The sequence below is a fragment of the Podarcis pityusensis genome (genome assembly GCF_964106645.2).
Source record: "Podarcis pityusensis genome assembly, chromosome: 5".
In the NCBI taxonomy this organism is placed as follows: Eukaryota; Metazoa; Chordata; class Lepidosauria; order Squamata; family Lacertidae; genus Podarcis; species Podarcis pityusensis.
This window is the reverse complement of record NC_138032.1, coordinates 39,792,909-39,806,518: the sequence shown is the minus strand read 5'-3', so window position 1 is coordinate 39,806,518 and position 13,610 is coordinate 39,792,909. Positions and strand designations below refer to the sequence as shown.

The 13,610-nt window shown below is 42.1% G+C and overlaps 1 protein-coding gene across 1 annotated transcript in view; it reads right to left on the bottom strand.

Moving 5' to 3' along the window:
• Positions 1 to 13,351, bottom strand: part of INPP5D (inositol polyphosphate-5-phosphatase D) — a 57,734-nt gene extending 44,383 nt beyond the window's left edge. Inside the window, exons 1-2 of the mRNA XM_081005830.1 lie at positions 13,039 to 13,351; positions 2,795 to 2,858 (exon numbers count right to left, since the gene is read on the bottom strand). Coding sequence (XP_080861956.1) covers positions 2,795 to 2,858; positions 13,039 to 13,172 — 198 coding nt within the window. The 5' untranslated portion in view covers positions 13,173 to 13,351. The remainder of the gene's footprint in view (positions 1 to 2,794; positions 2,859 to 13,038) is intronic.
• Between the last annotated feature and the right edge of the window lie 259 nt (positions 13,352 to 13,610).

Genomic DNA, 13,610 nt, shown 5'->3' with positions numbered 1-13,610 from the left:
ATGACGTCAGTGACAAGGCCAGTTGCAGGAAATACAGGATCAATTCTAAGCTGCCATACTAATCATACTAGGGGAATATCCTACATATATCTGCACAGATAAGGAGGGGGGGAAACTGGTGTGATTGTTGACTAAATCTTTTTACTTAGGCAGGAGCAAAATTTTATAGCTGTTTTGTAAGTTATGTTCTGTATGTTTTATATTTTAATGTATTTTAGTTAGTTAGTTTGTTTATTCCATTTGTATACTACCTTTCTGCTAAGGTACCCAAGGAAGTTTAAAGTTTAAAAATAGTAAAATTAATAAATTGGAAGGGCAATAGCTCAGTGGTAGAAGGTACCATGTACAATCTTCTGGCATGCTACCTAGTGGATGCTAATATATGTCTGCAAGACCCTTCCAGGACTCTCATAAAACATCAGTTACAACGGCTGACTTCATGGCTTTAGCATCATGCTATCTTTCTCTTTAGCTTGTGGCTATATAGTCAGTTGGTAGAGCATGAGACTCTTAATCTCAGGGTTGTGGGTTTGAGCCCCACACTGGGCAAAAAAGATGATGACCTTCGTGGTCGCTTCCAACTCTTTAATTCTATGCTTCTAAGCTCTTAACCTCCCTACGGGGAGGCATGGGGTTGAATTTATTTAAACCTGAGTTATTCAGAACATTCATTTGGAGAACTCTGTGTGTGTGTGTGTCATATCCAAATAGGTTCTGAACACATGCTCCATTTATTACAATGCGACTTGCAGCCTAGCCCTGTGCAGCACAGTTCTTATGTTTTCAGTGGGGACTCCAATAGGAAAAGCACCTTCATGTTTATCAGGCCCCATCAACTCTCCAGCAAGCTGATAGCTTCTAGTGTGATAAGAATGCATAAGCATCCTACAGTTTCAGCTTCTTCTGGTGAGCAATGAGTCACAGTTGCTGGGCTGCTTTCGAACTACGCACTGTGTGTCATCGATTTCCTGTTACACAGAGTCCCGACCTCAGAGGCGGAGCAGGAAAAAAAGTGACCAGATGCACAAAGCTTTCATCAGTCTGTGCAAGGCCAGAAACTACCGTGGAATCTTGAGGTCAGGAAGTGCTGAAGGAGAGCAAAATCAGAGCCCTTTTATGCCAGGAATGGGAAGGATATCCTTAGACGACATTGGATGAATGAAATGCTTATGAATAATGCTGGGCATAAAAGGCCCAGCATTCAAGTGTATGAGCAGCCCAGTCACATCCCTGCTTTAGGTCAAATGATGGAAGAAGAACGATGCATGGCCACAGGTAAATTAGTTTCCCATCTCACATAAATGGACCAGACATCTGCAACTTGGTCATGCTTGAAATTTAAAAAAAAATAATATAATTTCCCCCTATGCTCAATGGGATTGCCCTTAGGATGTGCCTCAGGCATTCTCCTTCCCCCAGAAGACTCACTGAGCAGAAAAGCTGGATTATATAAAGGCCTTCCCCAAAGGGAAGAAAATGCTGCATCTGGAAATCAGAGGCCAAGTGCAGTCAGTGTTTTCTGATGTCCCACGGTGGGGAAAAGGTAGGATTGTGGATGGTTCTACAAGGAATGGTTGAAAGGATTGTGTGTGTTTAGCCTGGAGAAGAGAAGTTTATAGGCTGACATTTATTTTAGACATTTATATACTGCTTAACTATTTGAATTTCTAAGTGGCATGCATAAAACATTATCCACAGAAAATGGGAGAATAAAGCAATAAAGAATTATCACAAGACCAAACACTACCTTAAAATGCCAGCTGGAACAAGAAAGTTTTAGTCATTCACCTGAAGGTCAGCAAGGAGGGTCCCTGCTGTCAAATCTCAGTTGGGAGTTTGGGCCCAATTCACTGAATGCATGGTTTCTGGTAGTTATGAGCTGTGCACCTGAGCCATGGGAGACCACCATCAGAGACTGCCCTAAAGGTCTCAGTAGATCAGGAACAGGTGTCCCTTAAGATACCCTGGATCCATACCATTAAGGGCCTGGTTAATTTATACAAGAATGTTGAACCTGGCCTGGTAACATCTGGGCAGCCAGTGCAAGCTTTTATGTGCTGGTGATTGTCTCTCCCCATCAACAGTCCAGCTGCAGCATTTTGTCCAGTCACAAAGTCTTGAGGTTACCAATGCATGAATCACCACAACTGGGCGATTCCATGATAGCAGCCTTTCTACAATCATAGAATTATAGAAATGTAGAGCTGGAAGGGACCCCAAGGGTCATTTAGTACAACTCCCTGCAATGCAAGAATGACATGTGAAAGACTGTCCTGCAGAAGACAGAGCTGTTTCACAGCAGAACATACTGCCTCAGGAGGTGATGGGCTCTCCATTGCATTATGCACTGAGCAGAGAGTTAGACTTGGTGACCTCAAAGGTACCTTCCAATTCCACACTGTGCAGGAGAGTGTAAAATGAGACTGCATATGGCTTTCCTGAGCAATCAGCAGCATTTATTGCATAGCCTAGGAAACATCTCCATGGTAATCGTCCGCCCGCAGTTAGGGAATCCACTGTGAATAAAAATACCTAGAGCTACTGACACTAGGGCAACAGTGCACTTCCATTGCACTCCTCAACATTTTGTTTACCAACACACCACTCACTGTTGTCTCTGGTTAGTATCATATTTGAGATCCCTCTACAACACGAATGGTAAAGCTGTGGCCCTTCAGATATTCTTGGACTAAAGCTGCCATCATCCTTGTCCTCCCTCTTATGATATATTTCTCATATAAGACAATAGAATGTGAAACTAAAGTGCCATATTTAGCATTAAACGGGGGCTTACCTGGATAACTAGCTTATGTTCTTTATTTGGTAGAATCCTGTACGTATACACACAGTTCCGATACCTGGGACACATAAGAGGAGAGGATGTTAGAAGAAAAGGTAAGTCTGGCAAGATATTTTGACCACAATGTTTATTGTTGTGTTGATAGTCTTTGGGGTAGAGAACCTGTGCCTCTCCTGATGTTGCTGAGTTCTCATCAGCCACAGCCAGCATGACAAATGATCATGGCTGATGGGAGTTATAATTCAGCAATGTCTGGAGAAACAAAGGTTCCCTGCTTCTGGTCTGAAGCATACAAGGCCAACTTGATCAGTCTGAAAACTTTATTTTTATTTCCCCCTTGATATCTAACTGCCTCGCCCCATTCCTGACTCTTGAGGTTGCAAAAATAAGCTTGAAAATGTCACATCGATACGTAATCATCAGGAAGGTTGTACAGTGACCCCACATTTATTGTGTTTTCAAATGTCACCATTATTCAAGTCCATCTTGAGATTTCAAAGGCTGTTTCTGGGATTCCAAAATTCTTAGTATACCTGGAATATTGAGTCTGAAGGCCTAATCAGATTTTACAAGCTACAGAGCTGTTCAGTATTTCTCTTTCTCGTTTCCACTGATAATGCCTAGTGTTACATCAAGTAAGAGTGGATGTCATCATGTTTCTCCTATGCCACAGATGACAGCTAATGAACTGAGCTGGGGACAAGGAAATGTTCAGGAAGCTGTTAGCAGTAAGAGAGGAAAAGAGCTATGGTGTTGGAATGGCTCCATATGTATTAGTTTTAACATATTTGAGTTTTAACATCTCATTGGCCTGGAATTCTATGGATTGGGGCTTCCAGGACAGATGAAATGGTTTCTGCTTTCTGGCTTGGACTTGGCATTTATCTCTCTCCATCCATTTCCTTCTCTTTTAAATTTTCCATTTAAAAAACAGAACCTCTAAGGGCTTGTGCCTTTGATTGCAAAGCTATGATGCCCACAGACATGGGCCGGGGGGGCGGGGCGGGCAGGTTTCCATCATATCAAAAAGTGGAATTAGCAGAAAGACAGATTACTGGTACTTTACAAAAATCCACCAAAGAACCTAAGACCATTTTTGCATCCGCCACTTTTTTGGCCATGGTCATGCTTAAGGATAAAAGTATCAAATCACAATGTCACTTAGGACAGAAACTGCTGTTTAGCAAGGAGAGAGGAGGTTATTTGTTTCAAAATGGGAAACTAATCTCTTATGCAGCAGAGACATACATATAATTGAAAAAAATTCTGTGGCTGCATCCATTCTAATCAAAATACTAGCTGTTGAATGTGCCACTTGTCATAAAGTACATCATCTGTCTCCAGCCATAATCACATATTTTGAAAAACACTGTCTTCTGCAAAATTTTTCAGAGGCAAAGCAGAATTTCTGCTGAGAATCACTAGCTGTTCCGTAAGAGACCATGCTATTTGCTTCTTCATCACTTCCAGAAAATAAGAGCAAGCAGATCATCTCAGGATATGTCAAGACAGTTTTCAGAAATGTCATGGGGAAACATTCTACACAGATATTTCTCCAACACTGCTGCTCTCCCAGTGTGATCGAAAACAGAGGCAAATCCACCAGGATGAACACCTCAAAGCAAAGAACCCCTAAAAGTGAAGTCCGTAGTGGGTTTCACTTTCTGAGACACGGGTAAAGAAAGGGCTTCTCACACAGAAAGCATATCCACGCCATACATTTAATGCACATTTAAGCACATGGCTGCCCCCAAATAATTCCCAAATAATCTTGGGAACTGTAGTTTACCCTTCACAAAGCTACAATGATCAGCACTTTTAACAGGCTACAGTTCCCATCATTCTTTTGGGGGAAGCTATGTGCTTTAAACTTATGGTGTAGATGTGGCCTTAAAACCCAAATGAACCATAGCAGACTCTATGCTTCTCCCCCTGCTCACTACTAGAGCACTCCCATCTGTCTGTGAGCTGCTGAGGTAAATGAGGGGAGAAGTATGGAAGGGTCTGTTGCTGTATACACTGGGAGGAACTAGAATGGCATTAAAGACGTTTGCCTCTTTCTCTGAGGTGCCTAATAATAGGAGAGCTTAATTAAAACCTCTGGTTGTTGAAAAGGAAAGGGCCAGAAGTCCTTTGGATAAGGAGCTACACAGGGGCTAGATGAAAGCCCTCAGTGTATTTGTGCTGGTGCTTATTTTCTATGATAAAGTCATTTTGCTGCTGCTGTTTCTTTCTTTCTTTAAAAAAAACCCTTCTCTAAATTCAAGCATTCTTTTCCTTGGGATTCACTGTAAATCTCTGTTTGTGATTGCCTACCATTAATTATTTTATTGCTTAAATGTGCTTTAATGTTTTGCTCCACTCAGGAGTCTATGTCATTGAATACAGCGGGGCTTATTTCCAGGTTTACAACCTTAGGCTGAGAATTGGAAATAATTCATTTCATTTAAATTATTTATCTCCTACTTTTCTGCCAAAGAACACAAAGTGGCATATATACAGTAGTTCTCCCTGCACGCACGCCCCCCGCCATTATTTTCACAAAAGCCCTGTGAGGTAAATTATGTTGAGAAATAGTGACTGTCTCAAGTTCACTCAGTGAGATACATCACTGAGTGGTGATTTGAACCCTAGCCTCCCAGATCCTAGTCTGACACACTAACCTATCCTTTTTCAACCTTGGGTCCCCAAATGTTGTTGGACTACAACTCCCACCATCCCTAGCTAGCAGGACCAGTGGTCAGGGAAGATAGGAGTTGTAGTCCGACAATAGCTAGGGACCCATGTTTGGGAAAGGTTGCTCTAACCACTACACCAGGATTCCTCAACCTCGGCCCTCCAGATGTTTTTGGCCTACAACTCCCATGAGCCCTAGCTAGCAGGACCAGTGGTCAGGGATGATAGGAACTGTTGTCTCAAAACGTCTGGAGGGCCAAGGTTAAGGAAGCCTAACACTACACCATACTAGAAGTGGATGAATCTGTCTATCTCATTTTCTCTATTTCTCTCTCTCTCTTTTTAAATCTTATATTCAGTTCTCCATATTTCTGCATCATTCTGTGAAGTTATTTTTAAAGTCCTTGTGAAAATATGCCAGCATTTTAGTGCAAATTTCTCCCAATGGGCACGTTTTTGCTGGCATTTCCCCCTAATAAAATGCATTTTATATGCTATTTTCACTAATGTATGCACACTTCTATACACATTATTTGGTTGGAGAGTTGCATCATGAAATTTGAAGAAGTGTGAGTTTCAAAAGGTAGCTGTGTTTCGGTTTGCATATTGTTTCAGAAACTGCAAATTAGGTAGGTTCTTCTTATTGAAGTTCACACCAAACCCGGTTTCTTCCCCATCCCTACTCCCCAACAGCTCATCAATGGTGTTATGTACTGAGTTGAATAGGATCCAAAAGGCAGCAGTCTGATTGGTCCTAGAACAATAGGATTCAGAATGCAAGAGTCTGATTGGTCCTAGAACAATGCAGCAGTATGATTGGTCCGCAGGAGCCACCCAATCCAGCTCCAGGTGAAAGTGAATCCACAACCTGATTGGCCTACAGGAGAATCCCAGAATTAGCCAATCACGTGCAGCCCATTGCGTAAATAATGTATATAAAGCAGATATTTTGGGGGAACTTTCATTTCCTCACTACTATGAGCTGAATAAAGAGCATGAAATCCACACTCGACTCTTGAGTATATTTCAAGTAATATGACTGAAGAGTTGAGGACTAGGGAAGGAATTGGATTGCCCACAGGCCAAGATTAATTCTACCCACTGCTCTTTACAGAGAGACATCCAAGTGTAAAGAACAACATGGGTGTGGAAACAGCATTGCCTCAGCCAGATCCAAAGAGTTTGGGCTGTTTCTGCAACTTTAAGAATTATAAAATGTGGATTGTGAGGTTTTAGGGATGCAACTATAGCAGGCAAAGGCAAACTCGGCCCTCCAGATGTTTTGGGACTACAACTCCCATCATCTTTCATGAGTCAGTTTCCAGAGTTGTTTTTTTTTAAAGGGGATGTTGATTTATATTGGCCCATAACCCTAAGCACTTTTATCCCTGCGCAGTATACAGTGGTACCTCGGGTTACATACGCTTCAGGTTACATATGCTTCAGGTTACAGACTCCACTAACCCAGAAATAGCATTTCAGGTTAAGAACTTTGCTTCAGGATGAGAACAGAAATCGCGCAGCAGCAGCAGGAGGCCCCATTAGCTAAAATGGTGCTTCAGGTTAAGAACAGTTTCAGGTTAAGTACAGACCTCCGGAACGAATTAAGTACCGTATTTATCGCTCTATAGGACGCACTTTTTCCCCTCCAAAAATGAAGGGGAAATGTGTGTGCGTCCTATGGGGCGAATGCAGGCTTTTGCTGAAGCCTGGAGAGCGAGAGGGGTCGGTGCGCACCGACCCCTCTCGCCCTCCAGGCTTCAGGAAGCTATCCGCAAGCCTTCGGATGGATCCCGCTCGCTGTCTTGGCTTCTTTGCTCTTTGGGGCTGGGGGGGGATAATTCCCCCCCTTTATTTCCTCCCCTAAAAACTAGGTGCGCCCTATGGTCCGGTGCGCCCTATGGAGCGAAAAATACGGTACTTAACCCGAGGTACCACTGTACTTCCCAGTATCAACACCAGACTGGGGGAGAAAAGGATTCAGAGAAAGGGATTTCAGGAATATAATGGGGGTGGGGGTTCAGCTCCTTTCATCCACAGGACCCTTTTTATGTAAAAAAACAGACCTATTACCACCCTCCCTTTATATGCAGTCCTGGCAGATATGTGATTCAACAAATGCAACATTTCACATCTATTTAGGTTCTGAATGTGTGAGACTTAAACTGAATGTGTGTGGCTGCACTCTGTCAATTCAGATGCATTCATGCTTTTGAAAAACTGATACAGTGCCTCTGGTCTGCATTGTTATAATGGTTATTTTACTCGATGGATTGCCAAGTAATTAAATGATCCTTAACTGAACACAGAATCAAAACACCACCCAAGAGTATTCCCCTTCTGTTCTCTTTCTGTTGTATTATTTTTTTAACTCAGGGAAGAAAGAGCAGAAGATAAGAGTTTTATCTGAAGAGTAGAAAAGATCAGAAAGAGCCATTAAAAAACCCCAAAAACCAACAGCTTTTAGGCTTAATTTCCAGACTTCTATAGTAATGGGAGTCTCACCTCCAAAAAGGACAATTAATTGGATGCTTTGCTTGGGGCTGGAACGATTGAACCAGTATGATTAGAATATCTGAGGGATCCTCACTTTTGACTGTGGGCTTTGATGCAGACAGTTTTCTGAAGGTATTTTCACACATGACAATTACTGTATTTTTCGCTCTATAAGGCGTACCAGACCACAAGACGCACCTAGTTTTTGGAGGAGGAAAACAAGAAAAAAAATATTCTGAATCTCAGAAGCCAGAACAGCAAGAGGGATCGCTGCGCAGTGAAAGCAGCAATACCTCTTGCTGTTCTGGCTTCTGGGATACCTGCGCAGCCTGCATTTGCTCCATAAGACGCACACACATTTCCCCTTACTTTTTAGGAGGGAAAAAGTGAGTCTTATAGAGCAAAAAATACGGTAAATATATTTTTGCAGTTATTGTGGTTCTGTTTTAAATGTAAACCCTCCCTTGCCCTAGAATGTCTATTCACTTTCAGATGTGGCCCTCTCCTATGCTCTGTTCTTTCCTGACAGCAGTGTAGTCAAAGGGCTAATGAATCTTAAGGGCATTTATAAGTACATTTTTTAAAACAACAAGAACAACAACCTTCTTTTATTTAGCTACAGGCAGTTCTGTTAAAGACAGGAAGAGCTCAGAGAACATACTAGTGCAGCTATCTGTCTCATCTGTCTTTATTCAAATTTTTATTTCCATCTCAGAACATGCTAGGAAAATTACTACTTCTTCCTTCACGGTAAGCACCACAGGACCTTTATTCTCTCTTCGTTAAGCTTTGAACACTTTAGCTAGACAAACTAGTCCATTGAAAGGGTTTAGTTAGCAAGCTGTCTCATCCCTGCTTGAATTCTTAACAATAAGCTATTTTGATGTATGTTACGAAACCACATTTTTAGCTTACGCTTTGCTTGTGAACTTTTACAAGAACTGCTGCATTGAAGCATGATTTACGTCACAAACTGTTAAACACTGAATGTCCAGACAGTCTGTTCAGTTCCGAATATATTTGTGTCACTCATTTGCTATCATGATAAAAGTTGCCTACCTAATTCGCAGTTTCTGTAACAATATGCAAAGTGAAACACAGCTACCTTTGAAACTTCCACTTCTCCAAATTTAAGGATGCAGTTGTTTAAGCAAATAATGCATATAAAAATGTGTGTATTGAGGCAAGATGTGCATAAAAACACATATGTTAATGAAAATAACACATAAAATAACATAATAATAAAAAATCATGCCTTGCATCCAACTAAGTCCTGCACAAAGTACACCCATTTAAATTCATGAACCTGATTTAGACATGTCTGCTCTGAGTAGGGCTAGCATTGGCCACAGTCATAGATGTAACCTAAAAGATCATATATATCCATTTCCACATGGGTGACCACATGAAATTACTATTATGGTTGTACAGCAGCCAAGGCAAACAAAGACACATTTCTGTTACTTCTTTGTTGTCATTCTAACTAAAATGCTAATTCCTCTGATTTTGATCAGTTGATGTGCTCCTTCAACAGTAGGCAGAAGAAGCTTTTCTCCTGCTTCCTCACCACAAACACAGCATCTTAAGTTATATGGGATATTATGATGTCCCATATCAAAAAGTAGAGGGCATAAGTGAAACATAGCAATGTATACACTTTCCTTAGTGCTAATCTAGACAGATCAATGAAATAATTTTGCAGTTCATGGTGAAGCTATCAGGAAGCACTCTTAACATTTGCCGTTAAATAAAGATCACTAAACAAAGATATCTCCCACCCACATCTTAAATTTAAGCAACTGAATTTAAGCAACTGACACATCAGAATTTAGAAATCTAGATATCTAGATAAAAGTCATATAACTTGACCACCTGACTAGCAAGTAAGCAGTATTGGTTGCACAATCCAATTGAAACACTTTGTTAAAATGATTCCTTGAAAGCTTCTCCCGGCCTTCCTCAGCCTGGTGCTCTCCAGATGGCTAGAGTCCTAGGCTAGGCTGGAGGAGATCCAGGTTCAAATCATCACTCAGCCATGATACTCACTGGATATCATTTGGGCAGTTACTATTTCTCCGTCTAATCTACCTCACATATGAAATATGAAATATCTTAAATCTATAATATTAAAAGTGACATAATCATATTCTTATATTTACCAGAAGTACTCCTTTCATAATATAGCTGATGAGGGTACCCCCTGAATGCAACAAATTGAGTTTAGAACCTTGTTTTGATTGAAATTATTGAAAGGATTTCAAGTCAGGAAGCCCATCAAAAGCCTCAGACAGCCTTATAGATTCTGCGGGTTTAATTTAAGCTGCAGTTCTTAACGCATATATTAGGAAGAAAGCCCCATTGAACTTGGCGGGACTTGCTTCTGAAGAAACATGCATAGGATAAGTCTTTTAGTTTACAGAATTAAAAAATAATAATGAATTACTTACACACACCCCCATATGCCCTCTAACATTTCAGGACCTCACTAATATACTGCTCATTGGATCAAGTTTTTTAAACATAGATACCTAAAGCAGGGTCTCTATATCCACATTTAAATGTTAGCATGCCAAGAAGTGTTGATGCGTCAAGCAATTTGTAGATCATATGCTTATGTTCTGGAGTCTATAAATGGTTTTCGGCTGCTAATTTCGGCCTTCTTTTTTTCATATCTTGACTGGAAATTTTTGTTTCAATGCACGGCTATGGCTGTACTGCAGAACACAAGCATGGTTCCTGAGAAACCCAGTTTTCCTTTTTTAAAAAAAGGAATACTTTTAGGCTTCTACATTTGTGCAGGTAGGTTTTAGAAGGCATGGGGGGGCCCACTTTGCAGACGACATTCCACTCCTTGAAAGAGTGCCCAGTCCAAGTGCAGTTTAAATAGCCATAAGGAAAGAGAGCAGGGACCTTGAAGTTCCTGACTTGGACAGTAGACTGGACACCTCATCACCATTTCCCCCCACCGTGGTAAGATATATTTGTAGTTTTATCATAACAATTATTTATAAATGTGCATATATGCACACAAATTAGCATGTGCACATTTTATGCAAATCTGTGTCCTCATTCATCCTTCTTCTTCTTCTTTTTCTTGTAATGCATTTCCTCTTCTTTGGCAATCTGTAAGTGGCAGCTCTAAGGAGATGTGGTTATGCTGACATTTAAGATAACGTTTTCTCCACTTCCCCAATGCTACAGTGTTGTGTTTCATACGGATGAAAGAAAGCTTGTGGTATTTTTCTAATATTTGTTTTACGTAGCAGAGCATAGTGGAAGCCAATAGGCATCTGCAGCAGGGAACAAATCTACTGACTGATCTCAAGATTCCCAAAGCAACAGTGTAGACTCACTTCTAAACGACTTCCAGTCCAGCTGAATTCCAGCTCAGAAACTGACCAAGAGAAATTGATGCATGTTCTTTGCTGTGAGTAGCTGCTGAATTAAGGATATGAAAAGAATAGGAGAGATCAAAGGTGGGTCATCTAGGTGACTGCAAACAGGCCCTTCACGGAGCAGCTGATGAGCCGTCAGTCTATACCATCAAATAATATTCATATTTCTTTATGATTGGGGATTTCTCTCCAAACTTCTGCAGCGCTACCTTCCAGTTTCCAAGGTCCAAGAAATTCTTAATTCAAACCTCCTGAATTTTGCCAAATGTCCCATTCATGTTAAGCCATGTTTTACCTCTACAACCACAAACTTGGCTTGGGAAGTGTCTGTCTCTGCAACTCTAATTTGAAGTGCCTATGATTCATCTTCATGCTTCAGCCTTTGCTGGTCTCATCTACTTTGCATCCCTGACAGCAACAGTCAGTTGCACAGTCCATATAGCTGATCTCCCAGTCCCACAGTAGGGTCAGTATCCAAAACATTCATTTAATGCATTCTCATGCCTCTTTAATAGACTTGGCTCCCTCCCCCCAAAGAATCCAGGGAACTGTAGTTTGTTAAGGGTGGTGAGAATTGTAGCACTGCGAGGAGTCGCCTAACAACTCTCAGCACCCTTAACAAACTATAGTTTCCAGTCTTCTTTGGGGGAAGCCGCAGCTTTTTAAAGCAGCACAAGAGTGCTTTAAATGCATGGTGTTGATGTGACAAATAAATGGATTGCACTCAGGTCCTGCTTGCGGGCTTCTCGCAGGCATCTGGCTGGTCACTGTAGGAACAGGATGCTGGCCTAGATGGGCCATGGGCCTGAGCCAGGAGGCTGCTCTTATGTTTTTATGGATGATCATGAGGTAAACAGATTTTGCCTTTACATCTTCCCAGTTGTGCACTGCAGCAGCAGTGGAGCGTATGCCCGCATTGCCTGGGGTGGGCGGGCAGGGTGCCCGCCTGCACACCACAGTTCAGGGTAGGAGACAGGTGAGGAAGCTGCTGCCCAATCTCCTCCTGCTGTCCGCTATCCGGTCAGCCAAGGCGTCCCCTCTCAAAATTACGCCTGGGGCTGCAGCACCCACAGCACCCCTCACTCTATGCCTCTGCACTGCAGTAGCGTCCAAGACTACGTACATCCTCTAAATATGCCTGAGTAGTTATTCAGAAAACCAGCATGTTTGTAGTATGCAAAAAAACAACCAACACACACCTGTTATGGTTATATCAACTCGAGAGACGGAAAGGGAAAGAATGAACTAGTGGACTCCAAATTATCAGTCCAATCCTGTACACGCCTACTCAGAAGTAAATTTCATTGAGTTCAATGGCGCTTACTGTAAAGGACTGCAGCCTCAGTGAATTAATGGAAACCTTTTAAAAAAACAAAACAAGGCAAACCATAGATGAAACCTTACTGCTACCTACATACGGTAATTGCTCAAGAAATTGCACTTTTGCAATTTAAATCTTTCTTTAAATCTGCTCATGTGTAGCAACTCTTCTCATGTAGCTTATTCTGTCATGCCAGCCATACACCCAAGTTCTTTTGCTGCCTCCAGTTGAGCACAGGCATCACCTGTCACATACAGAGAGATCAGACCGTACTTTTAGCTCCATGCGCGGCTTGCTGCAGAAGGAGGAGAGGAGCCGCTGAGTACAGTGGAGGCACAAGCCATACTTACAGCAAGCACAGGGCGTATGCTGAGGGGATGGACTCACTGGCCCGCACAAGGAAGCTTCCATCCTTGCCTACTTTAGAGAGCAGGTCCTCAGCTCTTGAGCGGGTGATGGTTCCGTGGTACCAGCACTGATCCATGCCTTGACTCGCGAGGGAAGGAGCCCGTCCCGAAACGAAATGAAAACAAATGTTAATTTAAAAATAACGATAACCACCCAACCGGCAACTTGTGTGGAGATCCCAGAGCTGTCTGTATGTAGTGCTCAGAAGCAGAAGCAGCTGCTCACTCAGCTTCCTGTTTCAAATTGTGCAGAGAGAGGGAAAGGAAACAGAGCTGAACTTCCTCATAGAAATCAAGAGAGAGAGAGAGAGAGAGAGAGAGATGCCACGCACACTTCCCTGGCCCCTCCCTCTGTGCCACGGCACAGCCCACATCAGACAGAACCCCATTCTAGCCACCAGCTTTGCACAAGTTTGATGGGTACAGTTTGCATTGCAGCCTCATTTGTCCAAAAATGAATCTGACCCTAGTCAACATAGCATTCTTCCCCCTTTCCCTCCAGCCCACCCCCAGCC